Genomic DNA, 13,939 nt, shown 5'->3' with positions numbered 1-13,939 from the left:
GGACATCCCGCGGCGTGTCTGTTAGTGAGGATGAGTCAGCTTGGGGGACTTTGTGCTTCCTGCTTGGTGTGGCCAGCCACATGCCAAGGTCCCCTGCCTTCCAGCCCAGCATGACGGGACTGGGCTGAACACCCCCAACTTTTAGCTGCCACTTGGCTCATTACAGCAGTACCAGATCGGGGCTGGGGGTGGTGGGGCTGTGGAGTAAAGGCTCATAGGGCAGAGACTAGGAGGTCCTGTGACCTCCTAGCAGCCACCCTGCTGCAAGGGGCCTGAGCTGAGTGGGGTGTGTGAACGCCTGCCGCTCTTGCTGCTCCTCTCTGAGAGGGAGATCTCGCTTCTCTGCCAGTCTGTCTCGTTCAAGGAGCCTATCAGTGTAGCTCCCAGGCACTTCACAGGCATAAAGTCAGTCCATTCTGTTAAGATGAGGGGATTAGGAGAGGGGGTTCTTGGAAGTGAGGATGTTAAGAGCGGGCTGGAGGTCTTTCCGTTGGCATAGCAAACACAAGGCCAACACCATGAGAACAGTAGGGGAAGCGGGGTGAGGGCTCAGCCCCCAGCCCCTGACTGGCAGTGATGGCCCATGCTCAGGGAGTGGGATTCTCTGATCTCCCCTGGATCCTTCACCTTCCCAAGTTTGAGAGATGGGCCGAGCTGTTGAGTGAAATGACTGAAGGCAGAGTTTGTATGTTCTCCCCATGTTGTCCCGTCTATGGAGGAGTTGAAGCTTGGAGGAGAGGAGAATGGTGCTCCCTGTCATCGCCTCCTCAGTAGGACTGATAGCTGTTGGGCGGCAGCAAGGGCTGGGCAATATCCCCTTGCTCGAAGTGGGCCAGCTGCTCACTAGAGCTCTCCTCCGGCTCACTGCTGCTGCCCGGCAGATTGGTATAGTCCTGGGGGTGGGAGAGACCAGAGACTGTCTGTCTGGATCCATCAGGCTCAGCCCAACCTGCTTTACCGGCCACCGACCCTGAGCCTTGCCCCACTCACCGGCTCTCTCCCGTCCTCTTGGCTCTGCTCCTGAAGGAGGGAGCATATCTGCTGGAAGGTGGGTCTGTGGGTGGGCTCTAAGGCCCAGCAGGCCTGCATGATGCTGTATCTAGAGATAGGACAGAGGATGCCCATGTGCCGCTCCCTAGGGTCCGGGGGTTATTAATACACACCCCTAGAGAGACCTACTCAGCAGAGGTCCCCAGACCTAGTCAAAAATGAGTTTAGTATAAAACTTGTGCTGAGTCCTTGGCACGCTTTATCATTTAATCCTCACAGTAACCCTTGCAGAAGGGTGCTCTCATCACCCTCATTTTGACAGATGAGGCCATTTTGGTATCCTCAGGGTCACTGTAATAACAATCTGTTAAAAGCCTGAGTTTAGGGACAGGTGCAGTGGCTCACGCCTGTAACCCCAGCACTTTGGGAGGCCAATGCAGAAGGACTGCTCGAGTCCAGCAGTTCAAGACCAGCCTGGACAACATAGTGATATCCTATCTCTATTGAAAACTTTTTTAAAAATAGCTGGGCTTGGTGGTGCACACCTATAGTTCCAGCTGCTTGGGAGGCTGAGGCCAAAGGATTGCTTGAGCCCTGAAGCTTGAAGCTGCAGTAAGCTATGATTGATCGCATGTACCACTGCGCTCTAGCCTGGGCTACAGAGCAAAACACTGTCTCAAAAAGTGGTCATTTAGGACCAGCCCTAGTGAAGAGCTACTTCTCTGAGAACATCCCCCATACCTTAAACTCAAAAGGGGCTTGTAGTGTCCACTGCGGGAGAGAGAAAGCCTGACCCTAGAACCTTTGGGACAGGGAAAGACCAGGACCACATGGCCTTCCATCCCCTTCCAGCGAAGCCTGGGCTGTCCTTTTCCCTCCCGGGGATCCCTTTGCTTACATATCCTTTGGGGCAAATGTAGGCTGAGCCATTTGGTATCCATCCTTCACCATTTTATAGAACTTGCTGTTCACCTGGATGCCTGGGTAGGGATTCAGCCCTGCAAAGGCCAAGGTCAGGTAAGAGGCCGTGCTCACTGCCTTCTCCCCCTTCCTGCACACCCACGCACATCTTAGTGACTGGGTGTGAAGGGTTCCACCTGACGACACTGCAACAGCAGCTGCTCTTAGCCAGTGCTTCCTGTGTGCCAGCCACTGTGCGGCAGGCTTAGGCTTTAGGAAGGTGTGAGCCTCCAGCCAGGCCTTACCACACCAAACAAGAATTCTAGTGCAGGCTTTGGGATCAGACCAAAGCTTCAGTTGCGTATCATGAAAGTGGGGACAGGCAGGTAAGTTATGAGTGTGTTGGAGCAGTACATTTGTGGACTGAGTACAAGTCCCTGTGCCTAGTCCTCAGGAAATGGGAGTTCTTTCTACTAGAGCCTAGTAGTAGAGAGCTGCATTTTCAGGGGTCTGTGGACTTCAGACAAGGGGAGGGTAAGAGCAGCAACTGCCCGAGCAGAGACAAATGAGGAAACAGCCGGAAAGGAGTGCCTGTCAAGGGCAGGGGTTGGCCCAGCCCCGCAGGAGCCGTGATGCTGGGTTTTGAGAGCCCTTGCCCATTTCTGCACTCTCACCACCCCTCACTGTGTCCTGGGCACCAAGCATCTTTGTCCACCAGTGGGACAACCAGAGGAGCCAGCTCCAGGCTCTGCCTGGAGTGGGCCAAGTGGCTCACCAAGTGAGAAGATCTCCCAGAGGAGGATGCCATAGGACCAGACGTCACTCTGAACTGTGTAGACACAGTTAAAGATGCTCTCCGGGGCCATCCACTTCACAGGCAGGCGGGCCTGGGATGACAGTCCCCAGTTATTTCAGGCCCTGACTCTTACCCCCTCCCTAGCCTGGCCCAAGCCCTCACACCCTCCCAGCACTTACGTTGCCCTTGACAATGTAGTTGGAGTCATTCATGATGTCCCTGGCCAGCCCAAAGTCCCCAATCTTGGCCACATGACCATTGGTCAGCAGCACATTTCGCGCTGCCACATCCCGGTGGATGCACTGAGGAAAAGCACCACAGGGTTAGTCTTGGGTCCTTTCCTACCTGAGCCTGAGTTGAGGAAGATGTCAGGGAGGGCCCCAGACGGCTTTGAAGTCCCCGTTGAGGGAGTGGACATCAATTTTGGTCCTTTATCACAAACCCGCGTCTATGCCTTCGACCAAGGCCCAGGATCTGAGAACATGGAGTGTGGTCTGACCATTTAATGCCTAGAAACACCCGATACCCTGAGCTGTCATGGCCCTTCTTGCCCTTTGTCCGCTGAGTAGTCCACTCAGGCCCCTGAGCAGAGAGCAGTCTCTGAACCCTGCCGTTACATCTGATCATAGCACCTGCTCCCTGCCAGGCCCTTCCCTAAACTCTGCACACATTGAATCCTTTTTTCCTTTCAAACAGTCATTAACACTCATTTTTATAGGTGTAGAAACTGAGGCACAGAGAATTTAAATAGTTGCTTGAAGTCACAGAGCAGATGGCAGAGCCAGCAATCAACCATTGACTCCCAAATCTGTTCTAAGGAAGACGGCAAGAACTCCCATTCCCTGGGCACTTCTTCCTAGGCTGAGCGTACTTTATACATCATCTGACATCCTCAAAATTCTATGAGGAAGCTCCCATTATCATCCTCGCCAGACCATGTGCTCTATGAGAAGAGAGAACTGTGGTTTCTTTTGCACCATTTAGTAAAAGCAAATGAATAAAGCCTGGTACCCTTCCTCGTCTGCACACTGGGGGCACAGGTGCCCAGCCTCGGGCGCAGCTTTCTCCCACTCAGCCTTGCAGCTGCCACCCAAATGACTCTGTTGCCCTCTGTCTCCTCCCTACCCCTTCACAGCCTCCCCATCCTTACTCACGCAGCCTCCCGGGAACAGAGACCTGGGTGGCCACGAGCCAGGGTCAGGGTCAGGTTCCTACTCACATTCTTGGAAGCAAGGAAGGCCATACCCTGGGCCACTTGGCTGGAGAAATGAAGCAGGTCCCGGAGCTCCAGAAGCCGTTCATCCCCCTTGTCCAGGTCTGGGGTGGAAAGCGGTGTAAGGGCAGCCCTGCCACACTCCCACCCTTTGTCCTAGCAGCCCTTCCCTTTTTTCCTTGTTATCAAGCAAATGGGGCCTGGCCCTGGGACCTCCTTACCTTGCTCAGAGGAGTCATTTGAAGAAGCGGAGACGGGCCTCATCTCCATAGAGGTGTCCACACCCTGGCTGGAGAAGCCACTGTCCCTACATAGGAGAGGGTTGGGGGTGGGGGTCAGCCCCCATCATTGCACTGCTCAGCTCAGGCCTTGGCCTCCCACCACCCCATGGTGAGAGGAATGTCCCTTTCAGATAAAAAGCCCTCCTGCCACACTCCATCCGAGCGAGCATTGGTTTCTGCTTGGCTGTCCCCAGTCTGGGAGCTTACAACTTGTGGTTTTGGGCAGCTCTGCCTGTGAGAAAGTTCTTCACTCTTCCTAATGCCAATCTGCCCCTGAGATTTTCCTCCTGACCGTTGCTCTACCCTCAAGGGCCACAGAGAAGTTGGAGTCCTCTAGCACTGGAGCATATTTGAGGGCCCCTTCTGAGTCCTCTCTTCTCTAGACACAGTGCCTCTCACCCCTGGCTTCACATTAAAATCACTTCGGGACCTTTTAGGACCAGGGTAATTACTAATAGTGTAGAAACTCTAGGGGCAAAACAGTCATTCACAGATTTAAATCTCCCCAGGTGATCCCAAAGTGCCCCCTAAGCTGAGGCCCACTGGTCTGGAGCAGTGCTGTGTAAACTCTAATTCATGTGTAGGTAAATCACCCCGGAATCTGCAATGCAGATTTTCAAGCAGCAGGCCTGGGTGGGTGGGCCTGAGGTGGTGCATTTCCAGCAGTCCTCAAGAGATACGTATGAGAGCACACTTGGGGTGGAGTTTGAGAAGCACTGCTGGAGACTGAACCGCCACTACTGCCCCTCACATTCCAACCAGATAGCATCTCTCTCCCTTGCATCCCCTCTGTGCTACAGATGTGCACCTTGACAACGTCCATACTCTAGTGTTCCCAGAAAGAGAAGCCAATGCTGTATTTATGATCTGACCACAGCAAGACCTTCCCCTCCCTTGTTTTAGAAACTATACTTCTATTAACGTAGCCTGGGATCATTTTGGCAGAGTTGGTTCACAGACCATGTGCCCTCAAAATTACCCACTCTGGGAATACTTTCTCCATCTGTGTATTTGAAGAGGGAAGCTAATAACTTCTTTTGATGCTCATTTTGATTGATCTTCAAAGGTCTACTGTGTGCCACCCTCATAGAAGTATCAGGAAATCAGAAGAGGAAGCGAAAAATGGGGGAAGGAGGCCCCATTTTTTAGGACCCTGGGTGAAGAGATGGGCTCCTTCCCTTTTGCCTCCCCAGGCGTGGCAGCTGACAGTGTCTAGGATGAGGGCACAGTGTACACCCTTCTCATTCTGATCCTGCCCTGGCCCCACAAGCCCCTGAGACAGAGACCTCCAGGACAGTAGTGTGGTTTGTGTGAACGCTGGACTGGAAGTCAAGAGGGCAGGATTCTAGTCCACACTCTGCCTCTGCCCCTGACTCATGTGTGACACGAATCTTTCCACTTCCTCTCTTTGGTTCCCCATGTGGCTCTGTCCATCGGATGGCTCTGTTCTGGATGGCTTCCAGGAGTCACAGCGCCACAAAACAACAGAACTGGAAAGACCCTGAGAGGTTCAACACTCTTGACAGCTTGGCTGGGGAAACAGGTCCAAGTGGGCCGGGGACCTGGCCACAGTCACGCTGTGTTGTCTCTTCTTACCCAACGATTCACACATCCTGTCCCCACTCCCCCATGGCAATGTGGAACACTGGTGTTGGCGACTCAAGTGGAACAGGTTCTCTGCAGCATCGTCAGCACAGGCTATGGGAGAAACGGGTGACGTCTCCCCACATCTGCCTATCTCCTTCTCTCTTTTTTGAGACCGAGTTTTGCTCTTGTCACCCAGGCTGAAGTGCAATGGTGTGATTTCAGCTCACCACAACCTCTGCCTCCCGGGTTCAAGTGATTCTTCTGTCTCAGCCTCCCAAGTAGCTGGGATTACAGGCATGTGCCACCATGCCTGGCTCATTTTGTATTTTTAGTAGAGATGGGAATTCTCCATGTTGGTCAGGCTGGTCTCAAACTCCCAACCTCAAGTGATCCGTCCGCCTCTGCGTCCTTAAGTGCTGGGATTATAGGCGTGAGCCACTGCGCCTGGCCACATCTGCCCATCTCTGACTAGGGCTCCAGGCACAGATCTTGGCTGATCTTTTACACACACTGGGTGATTTCATTGACACGTCTCTACCAGACCATAAGCTGCTTGTCTTTGCCCTCTACCCTCCCACAACATGGTAGGTGCTCAAATATTTGTTGAATGAAGGGAGTAGAGAGACAGAGGTGCCCATAAAACCTGTGGTGGCTACTTCCCATGGCACAGGTGGCAGTCGAGGGCCACACAGCCACCCCATCCTGAGCTGGCTTTCAAGACAGACTTGGGTCCCACCTCCCAGACCTGGCATTTCTGCTGTCCTTTGCCAGGGGCTACCTGTGGACACGTTTCTTCTCCAGGGGGATGTTCTTATAGTCGGTACCTCCCTCAGGGCCCTGGCCAGGGCTCAGGCTGGGTCCCAGCATGGCTTCAGTCTTCTTTCGCAGAAAGTTGAGCAGGTCGCCATAGCAACAGTACTCTGTGATGACCAGTAGAGGGCCTAGAGCAGCCAAGCATGTGGGGTGAGGCAGGTGCTGAGAGCTCCCTTTCGCAAACAGGAGCATGGGTCTGGGGCAGTGAGGTCACTGGACCAGGACCTGGCACAGCCGAGTTCTAACCCGAGCTCTGTGAGCAATTTTCCCTGTGCCTCAGTCATTCCATCTGTTTAAAACAGACAACCTTAAACAAAAATTTAGCCCAAGAATTATTTCTTTAAAGGAAAACTATGGCAGCTCAATGCAGGTCAGAGCTGCTCTTGGTGAAGAGGATGTGGGGCACTCAGAGTCCCAACAAAGCCCGGGGCACCTTTGTTGGCAATGGGGAGAGTGTCGAAGCATTGTTGAATGGAGGCTTAAGAAGTAGGCGTTCAAGCAGGGGCCCAGGAGCTCTCACATTCATCTCCTTCTCCAGGGGCTCCAATGCTACCTATCAGTCTCTATGCCTCAAGCTGCCCGTGCAGCTCCTGACTAGTCCAGGAGATGGGGCCAGGAGTTTAAGGAATGCTGAGACCAGGATCCCCCTGGCACTTAGAGCAACAGGATCCTGAGAAGGGGAAGATGGAGCAAGGTGGCCCTGGGGCCCTCATATTCCCCATAGGCCCCAAGACCTTGGCCCCATGCACACCAAGGCCCTTACCTCCATGGGTGCAGGCTCCCAGAAGGTTCACGATGTTCTTGTGCTGGCCCAGGTGGCTCATGATCTTCAGCTCGGACATGAGGGCCTCCTTCTCATCCGTGTGGGCCGTGGCTGGGAGAAAGGACCACAGGTTCCACAGACAGGGGACATAGCACCACACAGATACATGGGGTCCAAATGCAGAGACCCATGGGAGCAAGCAGGGGGTACCCCAAGACCCAGAGAGGCCAAAAGAAGAAGGAAAAACGCAGACACACAGATGGGAGAGAAGAGGGATGGGCCTGTCACTGAGCTGGTCTTTGAGTGACAGGAAGCCAAACTGTGGCCAGGCCATGCCCCTAGGTGGCCTCTCTGTACCCCCAGCCATTTTGGAGCTCAATCAGAAGCCCCTTGACACCTAAAGGGTGACCAACACCTTTTTTTTTTCTTTTTTGAGACGGAGTTTTGCCCTTGTTACCCAGGCTGGAGTGCAATGGCGTGATCCTGGCTCACCGCAACCTCCACCTCCCAAGTTCAAGCAATTCTCCTGCCTCAGCCTCCCAAGTAGCTGGGATTACAGGTATGCACCATCACACCCGGCTAATTTTTCTATTTTTAGTAGAGATGGGATTTCTCCATGTTGGTCAGGCTGGTCTCGAACTCCCAAACTCAGGAGATCTACCCACCTCGGCCTCCCAAAGCGCTGAGATTACAGGTATGAGCCACTGTGCCTGCTCAACCTAGACCTTCTTGGAGCCAGGAGTCAGAGGTGCCTGGAGCTCACAAGAAAAGCCAAGTCCTTGCCTCTTAGCTCTGTCCCCCAGGCTTCAACAGGCTGAAATGTGGGCAATGCCTCTTGTGACACCAGGGCCAGCCTACCCCCAGCATCTACCACCTCCCACCCCTTCCCTCGTCCCCCCTCCTCACTCACACTTCAGCATCTTCACGGCCACCTTCACCACCGCATCTTCCTCGCCCAGACCAAAGGCCAAGGCCTCCACCACCTTCCCAAAGGCACCGGCTCCGAGGATATTACCTGCCATGCACACAGGTTCCTTAGGTCCAAGGGCCCACGGGCTCCCCGCAACCCCCACAGGCCCCGTGATAGGAAGGTGTGCTGCCATCTCACCAAACTGCAGGTTGTTTCGGGGGAACTCCCACTTCTCATTGTAAGGCAGCTGCGTGGGGTCGATGAAAGTGTAACTGTTACCCTGATAGCTCTCAATGATCCTCCAGCGGACCTGGTACTTGGGCTTCTGCAGGAGGAGGAGGAAGCACATGGCAGCTGGGGCTGGCAGCTTGTAGACCTCGTCTCTGATCCCCAAGAGCAGGGGTGTGGGCAGTCCTGAGGCACCCAGTGGGAGAAGGCAGGGCAAGGCCTGCTATGGGCTGAGAGAAGTCATATCTTCTCATGAACATGGCACTGAGAGCATGTTCCTGCTTGACTCTGCCTTCTTTGTGACCTTACCTTCTCAAAGCCTCAGTTTCTCTATTTGTGTATTGAAGAACTTGGACAGAACAATCTCTGAGGGCCTTGATATCTCTGATAATCTGGTAATTCCTCAGCCAGGAGGGAGGATGGAACGTGATCTGTCCATCTCTTCATCCATCCATCCGTCTGTCTGTCCATCCATCTGTCCGTCCGTCTGTCCATCCACCCACCCATCCACCCTCCCATCCAAGTATACTTTTTTAATTGTGGTAAAATAGATATAACATAAAACTTAACATCTCAGCCATTTTTAAGTATATGGCTGAGTAGTATTACGTAAGTTACATTTTACATTGTTGTGCAATCAATTTCCAGAGTTCTTTTCATCTTGCAAAACTGAAACTGTTCCCATTAAAGAACTCTCCATTCCTTCCTCCTCCTCCTCCGGACTGTGGCAACCATGATTCCACCTTCTGTCTCTATGAATCGCACCGCTCTAGCTGCTGCAGCTCAGTGGACTCACACAGCATGTGTCTGTCTATTGGGGTTGTCTTATTTCACCTAGCATAATGCCTTCGAGGTTCATTGGTGTTGCAGCATGGGTCCGAATTCCCTTCCTTTTTAAGGCTGAATTATAATAGTCCCATCCAGATATTTTCTTGAGCATCTATTTGTGTCAGGCACGGTTGATTTGGAGTTGAACAGGACAAAGTCCCTGCCTCTCCATGGAGTTTGCGTTCTAGTGGCTGAGAGAAGCGTTAAACTCAAATAAATGTATATGTAGGAAGTTTGTGAGTGGTGCTATGAAGCAAATAAAGTAAGAAAAGTCAGGGAAGGCCCCTGAAGAGCCTGCCATGCGACCGTCAGAGGAAGAATTTTCCAGGAACAGGGCATGCAAATAGCATCCGTGTAGCCTTGACATGGGAATGATCCTGGCAGGTTTGAGCTACAGGAAGGCACCCATCATGGCTTGAGGGAAGTTGGGGGAGGTTCCAGAAGCAGGAAGGCTTTGAGGGCTATAAGGTGAGTGGGTTCCCTTCTGGGATTTTTTTTTTTTTTTTTTTTTTTTTGAGACAGGATCTCTGTCTCCCAGGCTGGCGTGCAGTGGTGCAGTCTTGGCTCACTGCAGCCTCGACCCTCCAGGTTCAAGCAATCCTCCCAACTCAGCCTCCCAAGTAGCCAGGACTACAAGCGTGTGCCACCACACCTGGCAAATTTTTGTATTTTTTGTAGAGCTGGAGTTTTATCATGGCCCAGCCTGGTCTTGAACTCCTGAACTCAAGCAGTTTGCCTGCCTCGGCCTCTCGAAGTGCTGGGATTACAGGCGTGAGCTACCACGCCTGGCCGGGCAGTGAGAGGCCCTGAAGGTTTGACACAGGTGAGTCACCATCTGACTTTACTTTTTGTTTTTGAGACAGGGTCTTGCTCCTCCACCCTTGCTGGAGTGCAGTGGTGCAATCTCAGCTCCCTAGGCTCAAACTCCTGGACTCAAGCAACCCTTCTAGCTTGGCCTCTCAAAGTGTTGGGACTGCAGGCGTAAGCCATCGCACCCAGCCTTGACTTTACCTTGTTGAGAGAGAGAGAGACCGTGCCCACTAGACAGTGAGCTTTTGGAAGGCCAGGACTTTTGGAAAGACCTGTTTCCTTCCTTAGGCTCTCCATGCTGTTACCAACCAGCCAGGGGAGGCTCAGTGCTGGGATGTGGGGAGGAGGAGCAGCTTCCCCTGTTTCTTGCCCGGGGGCAGCTGTTGGAAGGGGGCATCATGCCAAGCGTTGCCCATGAGAAATGCTGATGAAAGACCAAGTTGAGGGGGGATGTAGAAGCTGGGCTGGGGCAGTGGAAGACACTGAGGCCCTGGGTCAGCAGCGTAACTCTTTCTGGTCAGACCTTGGGGAGGGGAGCGGCGTGGCTGCACTTGCAGCTGGGCCCCTTCCCTGGGCACCTGAGCTACAAAGTTAAAGGAAGTGTGGACCGGTGCCAGGGAGGAGGCTGGCCTGTAGCTGCCCGGTTGAGAGAAAAGATTCCAGTCATGTCCTTTGCAGCAACATGGCGCAGCTGGAGGCCATTATCCTAAGCGAATTAACACAGGAAGAGAAAACCACATACCTCGTGTTCTCACTTATAAGTGGGAGCTAAACACTGAGTACACAGGGACATAAAGATGGCACCAACAGATAACAGGGGCTACTGGGTGGGGGGAGGGGATGAGGGTTGACAAACTGTGGGTGCTATGCTCAGTACTGGGTGACGGGATCCACATCCCAGAGCTCAGCGTCACGAAGCATACCCACGCAACAAACCTGCACATCTACCCCCGAATCAAAACTAAAACATTGACATTCTTAGAGAGACAGGGAGGAAGATTCCAGCTAACCATCACGAAGAACTTCTGGCTGGTAGTTAGGGAGAAAAGACTGCAATTAGAAATCAGGAGGGACTCACTTCCGGGATCTGATTCAGGAGGTGGACTACAGGTGAACTTCAGCGTGTGCTAGAGCTTGGGGGAGAGTCTGAAATGTGACATGGAGAGAACGCTCCGAGCCTCTGAGGATCCAAATCCTGCCCGTGGGTGCTTTCCCAGCCCAAAAGACAGCAGCAGGGCGAGGAGGGGAGTCTTTGACCTCTCCCAGCTACTTCCATCTCTAGGAGCCTCTATGGCCAAGACCGTTTTTCCTTCTCACCATTTCTCCTTCCTCTGTCCCTCCGCAGCTGGGCTGAGTCAGCCCCCTCCCTGCCCCCAGCTGGGCAGGGAGCACTGCTGAAAGGGAGGGGATCGACGAGGAAGAGGTTTGCTTGGATTCTCAGATCTCTGAATCCTAGGCTCCTATTCCTGGAAGTGGACCAAGGTGCCTTCCGCCGGCCTCAGGAACCCTCCCGTGCCCCTGCTGGGCCTGTAAACCTCCCAAGGCACCCGTGCCGTTCCTGGACAAGGGTCATGGATGTTTACCCCGAGGCGGCCTGTCCTCTGAGGAAAAGCCATGAGTGAGAGGTCAACAGGTAGGGATGGGCCAGGCTTCCTGAGAAGTGTGGAGGTAGTTGTCATGATAGCTGTGAGTTCTTCCTGAGCTCTTCCTGGGAGCGGGGCGCTGGGCTAGACGATCAAAGCGCGTCACCCCATTGATTCCTCGCAATGGGCCTAAGCCCCAGGCCCACCCGGACTTCCTCCCTTCCGTCCATCCTCCCCCTCCCCACCAAAGGGGGCATGGAGACATCCAAGTCCCACCCCAAACCCCAGTCTAGGCCTGCTGGTTCTGGGTGAACGGATGCTCTCTGTCCCAGGAAGGTGGAGATCTGAACACTTCCCAATAGAATCTTTGGAGACCCTCCTGCTCCTCCTCAGAGCTCAGTTCCAGCACCCAGAATTGCCATCTCTCCAGTGGCCTCCGTTCCCTCCCTTCCGCACCGCCTCATCCATTCCTTTGTGCGCCTCCTTCTCCAGGGGAGCCTGCTGACTCCTGCCCTTTTCTCTTCCCCCTCAGCCCTCTTTGTGGTCACTCTGGAGGACAGAAAGGTGATGACTCAGCCCCGAGGCAGAACAAACCCTCCCCACAGACAAGCCACTTCTTTCCCCAGGCCTGGGCAATGAGGAGAGGCCAGGCTGAGTCCCTGGTGAAAGGGCAAGGCTGCGAACCCCATGGGGTAAGGCAGAGGAGGAAGGGAGGGCAGGCGCTGAGGCAGGGGCATGACCACCTTGACCCCTCAAAGTCTAGTCCCAGGGGTGGACACCTCAGCCTAGAGCTAAAGGGTCTGCGAATGGGTATATAAGAGGAGGGTAACTGAGGCTACAAGTCTTCTTCTCACGGCCTTGCATGGGCTCGGGGGACAGCTGAATTTCCTGGACAAGAAGCATAGAAGTGACTGGGAGTACGTGTTCCAAAAATGGTCCTGTGGAGAGGGGGCACAGTGTTCCAAGACACAGCCAAAGGGGCTGGTCAGCCCAAGGCAGAAAGGGCTGCAGGGGGCCCTAGGCCCTTCTCTGGAATCTCTGCACAGCTGTCCTGGCAGCTCTGCGACAAATTTCACTGTCACAGAGGTGAAATTTGCAGACCGAAGTTATTGATCTGAGCAAGGAAGTGGAAATTATGTCCTCCAAAACACATCATAAGAGCTGTGATTATAGATCCAGGGAAGAGGAGACCCAGGGGCCATGAGGCAGTTTTCAGTTCCATGTAGGGAAGAACATTGCAAAAATTGGAGCTGCTCAGAGAAGGCACGGGTGGCCACGAGAGTGAGTAAGGTCCTTTCCCTGGAGGTGGGTGGGCTGGGCCAAACAACTGCTGTGGGCGCGTAGTCAAGGAGATGATGCCCAACCTCAGGCCTCCCCCTCCTTCTGCCATCCCAAGATGCATGAGCTAACTCTGGTTCCCCAGCCAACTTCCTCCTGGGACAAGAGCATGCAGCTCCCATCACGGAAACTGTCTGCCTCCAGCACCCTGGTGAGTCGTCTGTGTGCACTGTGGCACGGAATACTCACAACCGCCTGTTAACAATCCCATTTTACAAATGGAGAAGAGACTTAGAGACGACAACTTTCCCATCATCCCGTAGCCACAGACGTAGGATTTGGACAGATTCACTGAAGTCCAAGCCTCTGGCTCTTAACTAGACCATCAGGAGGCTCTTGGCATGTCAGAGGAGGAGGGGCTGTTAAAGAGTCCTCAGACCCATGGTATCAGAGGGGAAACTGAGGCCCAGCGAGGACAGCGAGTCAGCTGAGGTTACATGGCAAAACAGTGTCAGAGCTGGACCTAGATCCTGCGGCCTTGACCAGGGCTGCCCTCAGAGCAGCCTTCTCATGCTGGGTGCTGGCAGGAGCAGAGAGCCCAATCCATGTGCTCCTGGGGCTCCCCAACATCCCTTCCACCCTCCCCACTTCAAACCCTCTTCTCACAAAAGCCCCAAGGGGCTGTGGGGAAGAGGAGGCAGGCAGCCAAGGGGACACAAGATGGATCTCAGCCCTTGATCACACCACTCCCTTGTTCAAACCCATGGACAACCTTGGACCTACAGGATGGGGTCCAACCCTTCAGACCCCCAGCCTCACCCTGGTCTTCCCCTCGCCTTCCCCTCTGCACACTCCCCAGAGATACCCTTTCCCTGAATCTCATCTCCCCTGCTACATCCCCCGTCCTCCAAGGCCTGTCCCACAAATGCCAGGCCACCTCCTCCAGGCAGTCTCCCTTA

The 13,939-nt window shown here is 53.9% G+C and overlaps 1 protein-coding gene across 2 annotated transcripts in view; it reads right to left on the bottom strand.

Annotated features, from left to right (window-relative positions):
• Positions 1-252: 252 nt before the first annotated feature.
• The window catches only part of CSF1R (colony stimulating factor 1 receptor), a 33,396-nt gene continuing 19,709 nt past the window's right edge, over positions 253-13,939 (bottom strand). The window contains exons 11-21 of one of the 2 annotated variants that reach the window (XM_032250243.1): positions 8,452-8,578; positions 8,254-8,358; positions 7,344-7,454; positions 6,546-6,708; positions 4,121-4,206; positions 3,906-4,003; positions 2,866-2,988; positions 2,666-2,777; positions 1,889-1,988; positions 991-1,099; positions 508-893 (exon numbers count right to left, since the gene is read on the bottom strand). In XM_032250243.1, the coding sequence (XP_032106134.1) occupies positions 768-893; positions 991-1,099; positions 1,889-1,988; positions 2,666-2,777; positions 2,866-2,988; positions 3,906-4,003; positions 4,121-4,206; positions 6,546-6,708; positions 7,344-7,454; positions 8,254-8,358; positions 8,452-8,578 (1,260 nt within the window). In that variant the 3' untranslated portion in view covers positions 508-767. Of the gene's footprint in view, positions 894-990; positions 1,100-1,888; positions 1,989-2,665; positions 2,778-2,865; positions 2,989-3,905; positions 4,004-4,120; positions 4,207-6,545; positions 6,709-7,343; positions 7,455-8,253; positions 8,359-8,451; positions 8,579-13,939 lie in introns of both variants that reach the window. The other variant, XM_032250242.1, reaches the window with a different exon arrangement.

Source organism: Sapajus apella, unplaced genomic scaffold, assembly GCF_009761245.1.
Source record: "Sapajus apella isolate SASKATOON/1434 unplaced genomic scaffold, GSC_monkey_1.0 scaffold71, whole genome shotgun sequence".
Lineage (NCBI taxonomy): Eukaryota > Metazoa > Chordata > Mammalia > Primates > Cebidae > Sapajus > Sapajus apella.
Note: the sequence above shows the minus strand (reverse complement) of the source record. Positions and strands in the feature narration are given on the sequence as shown.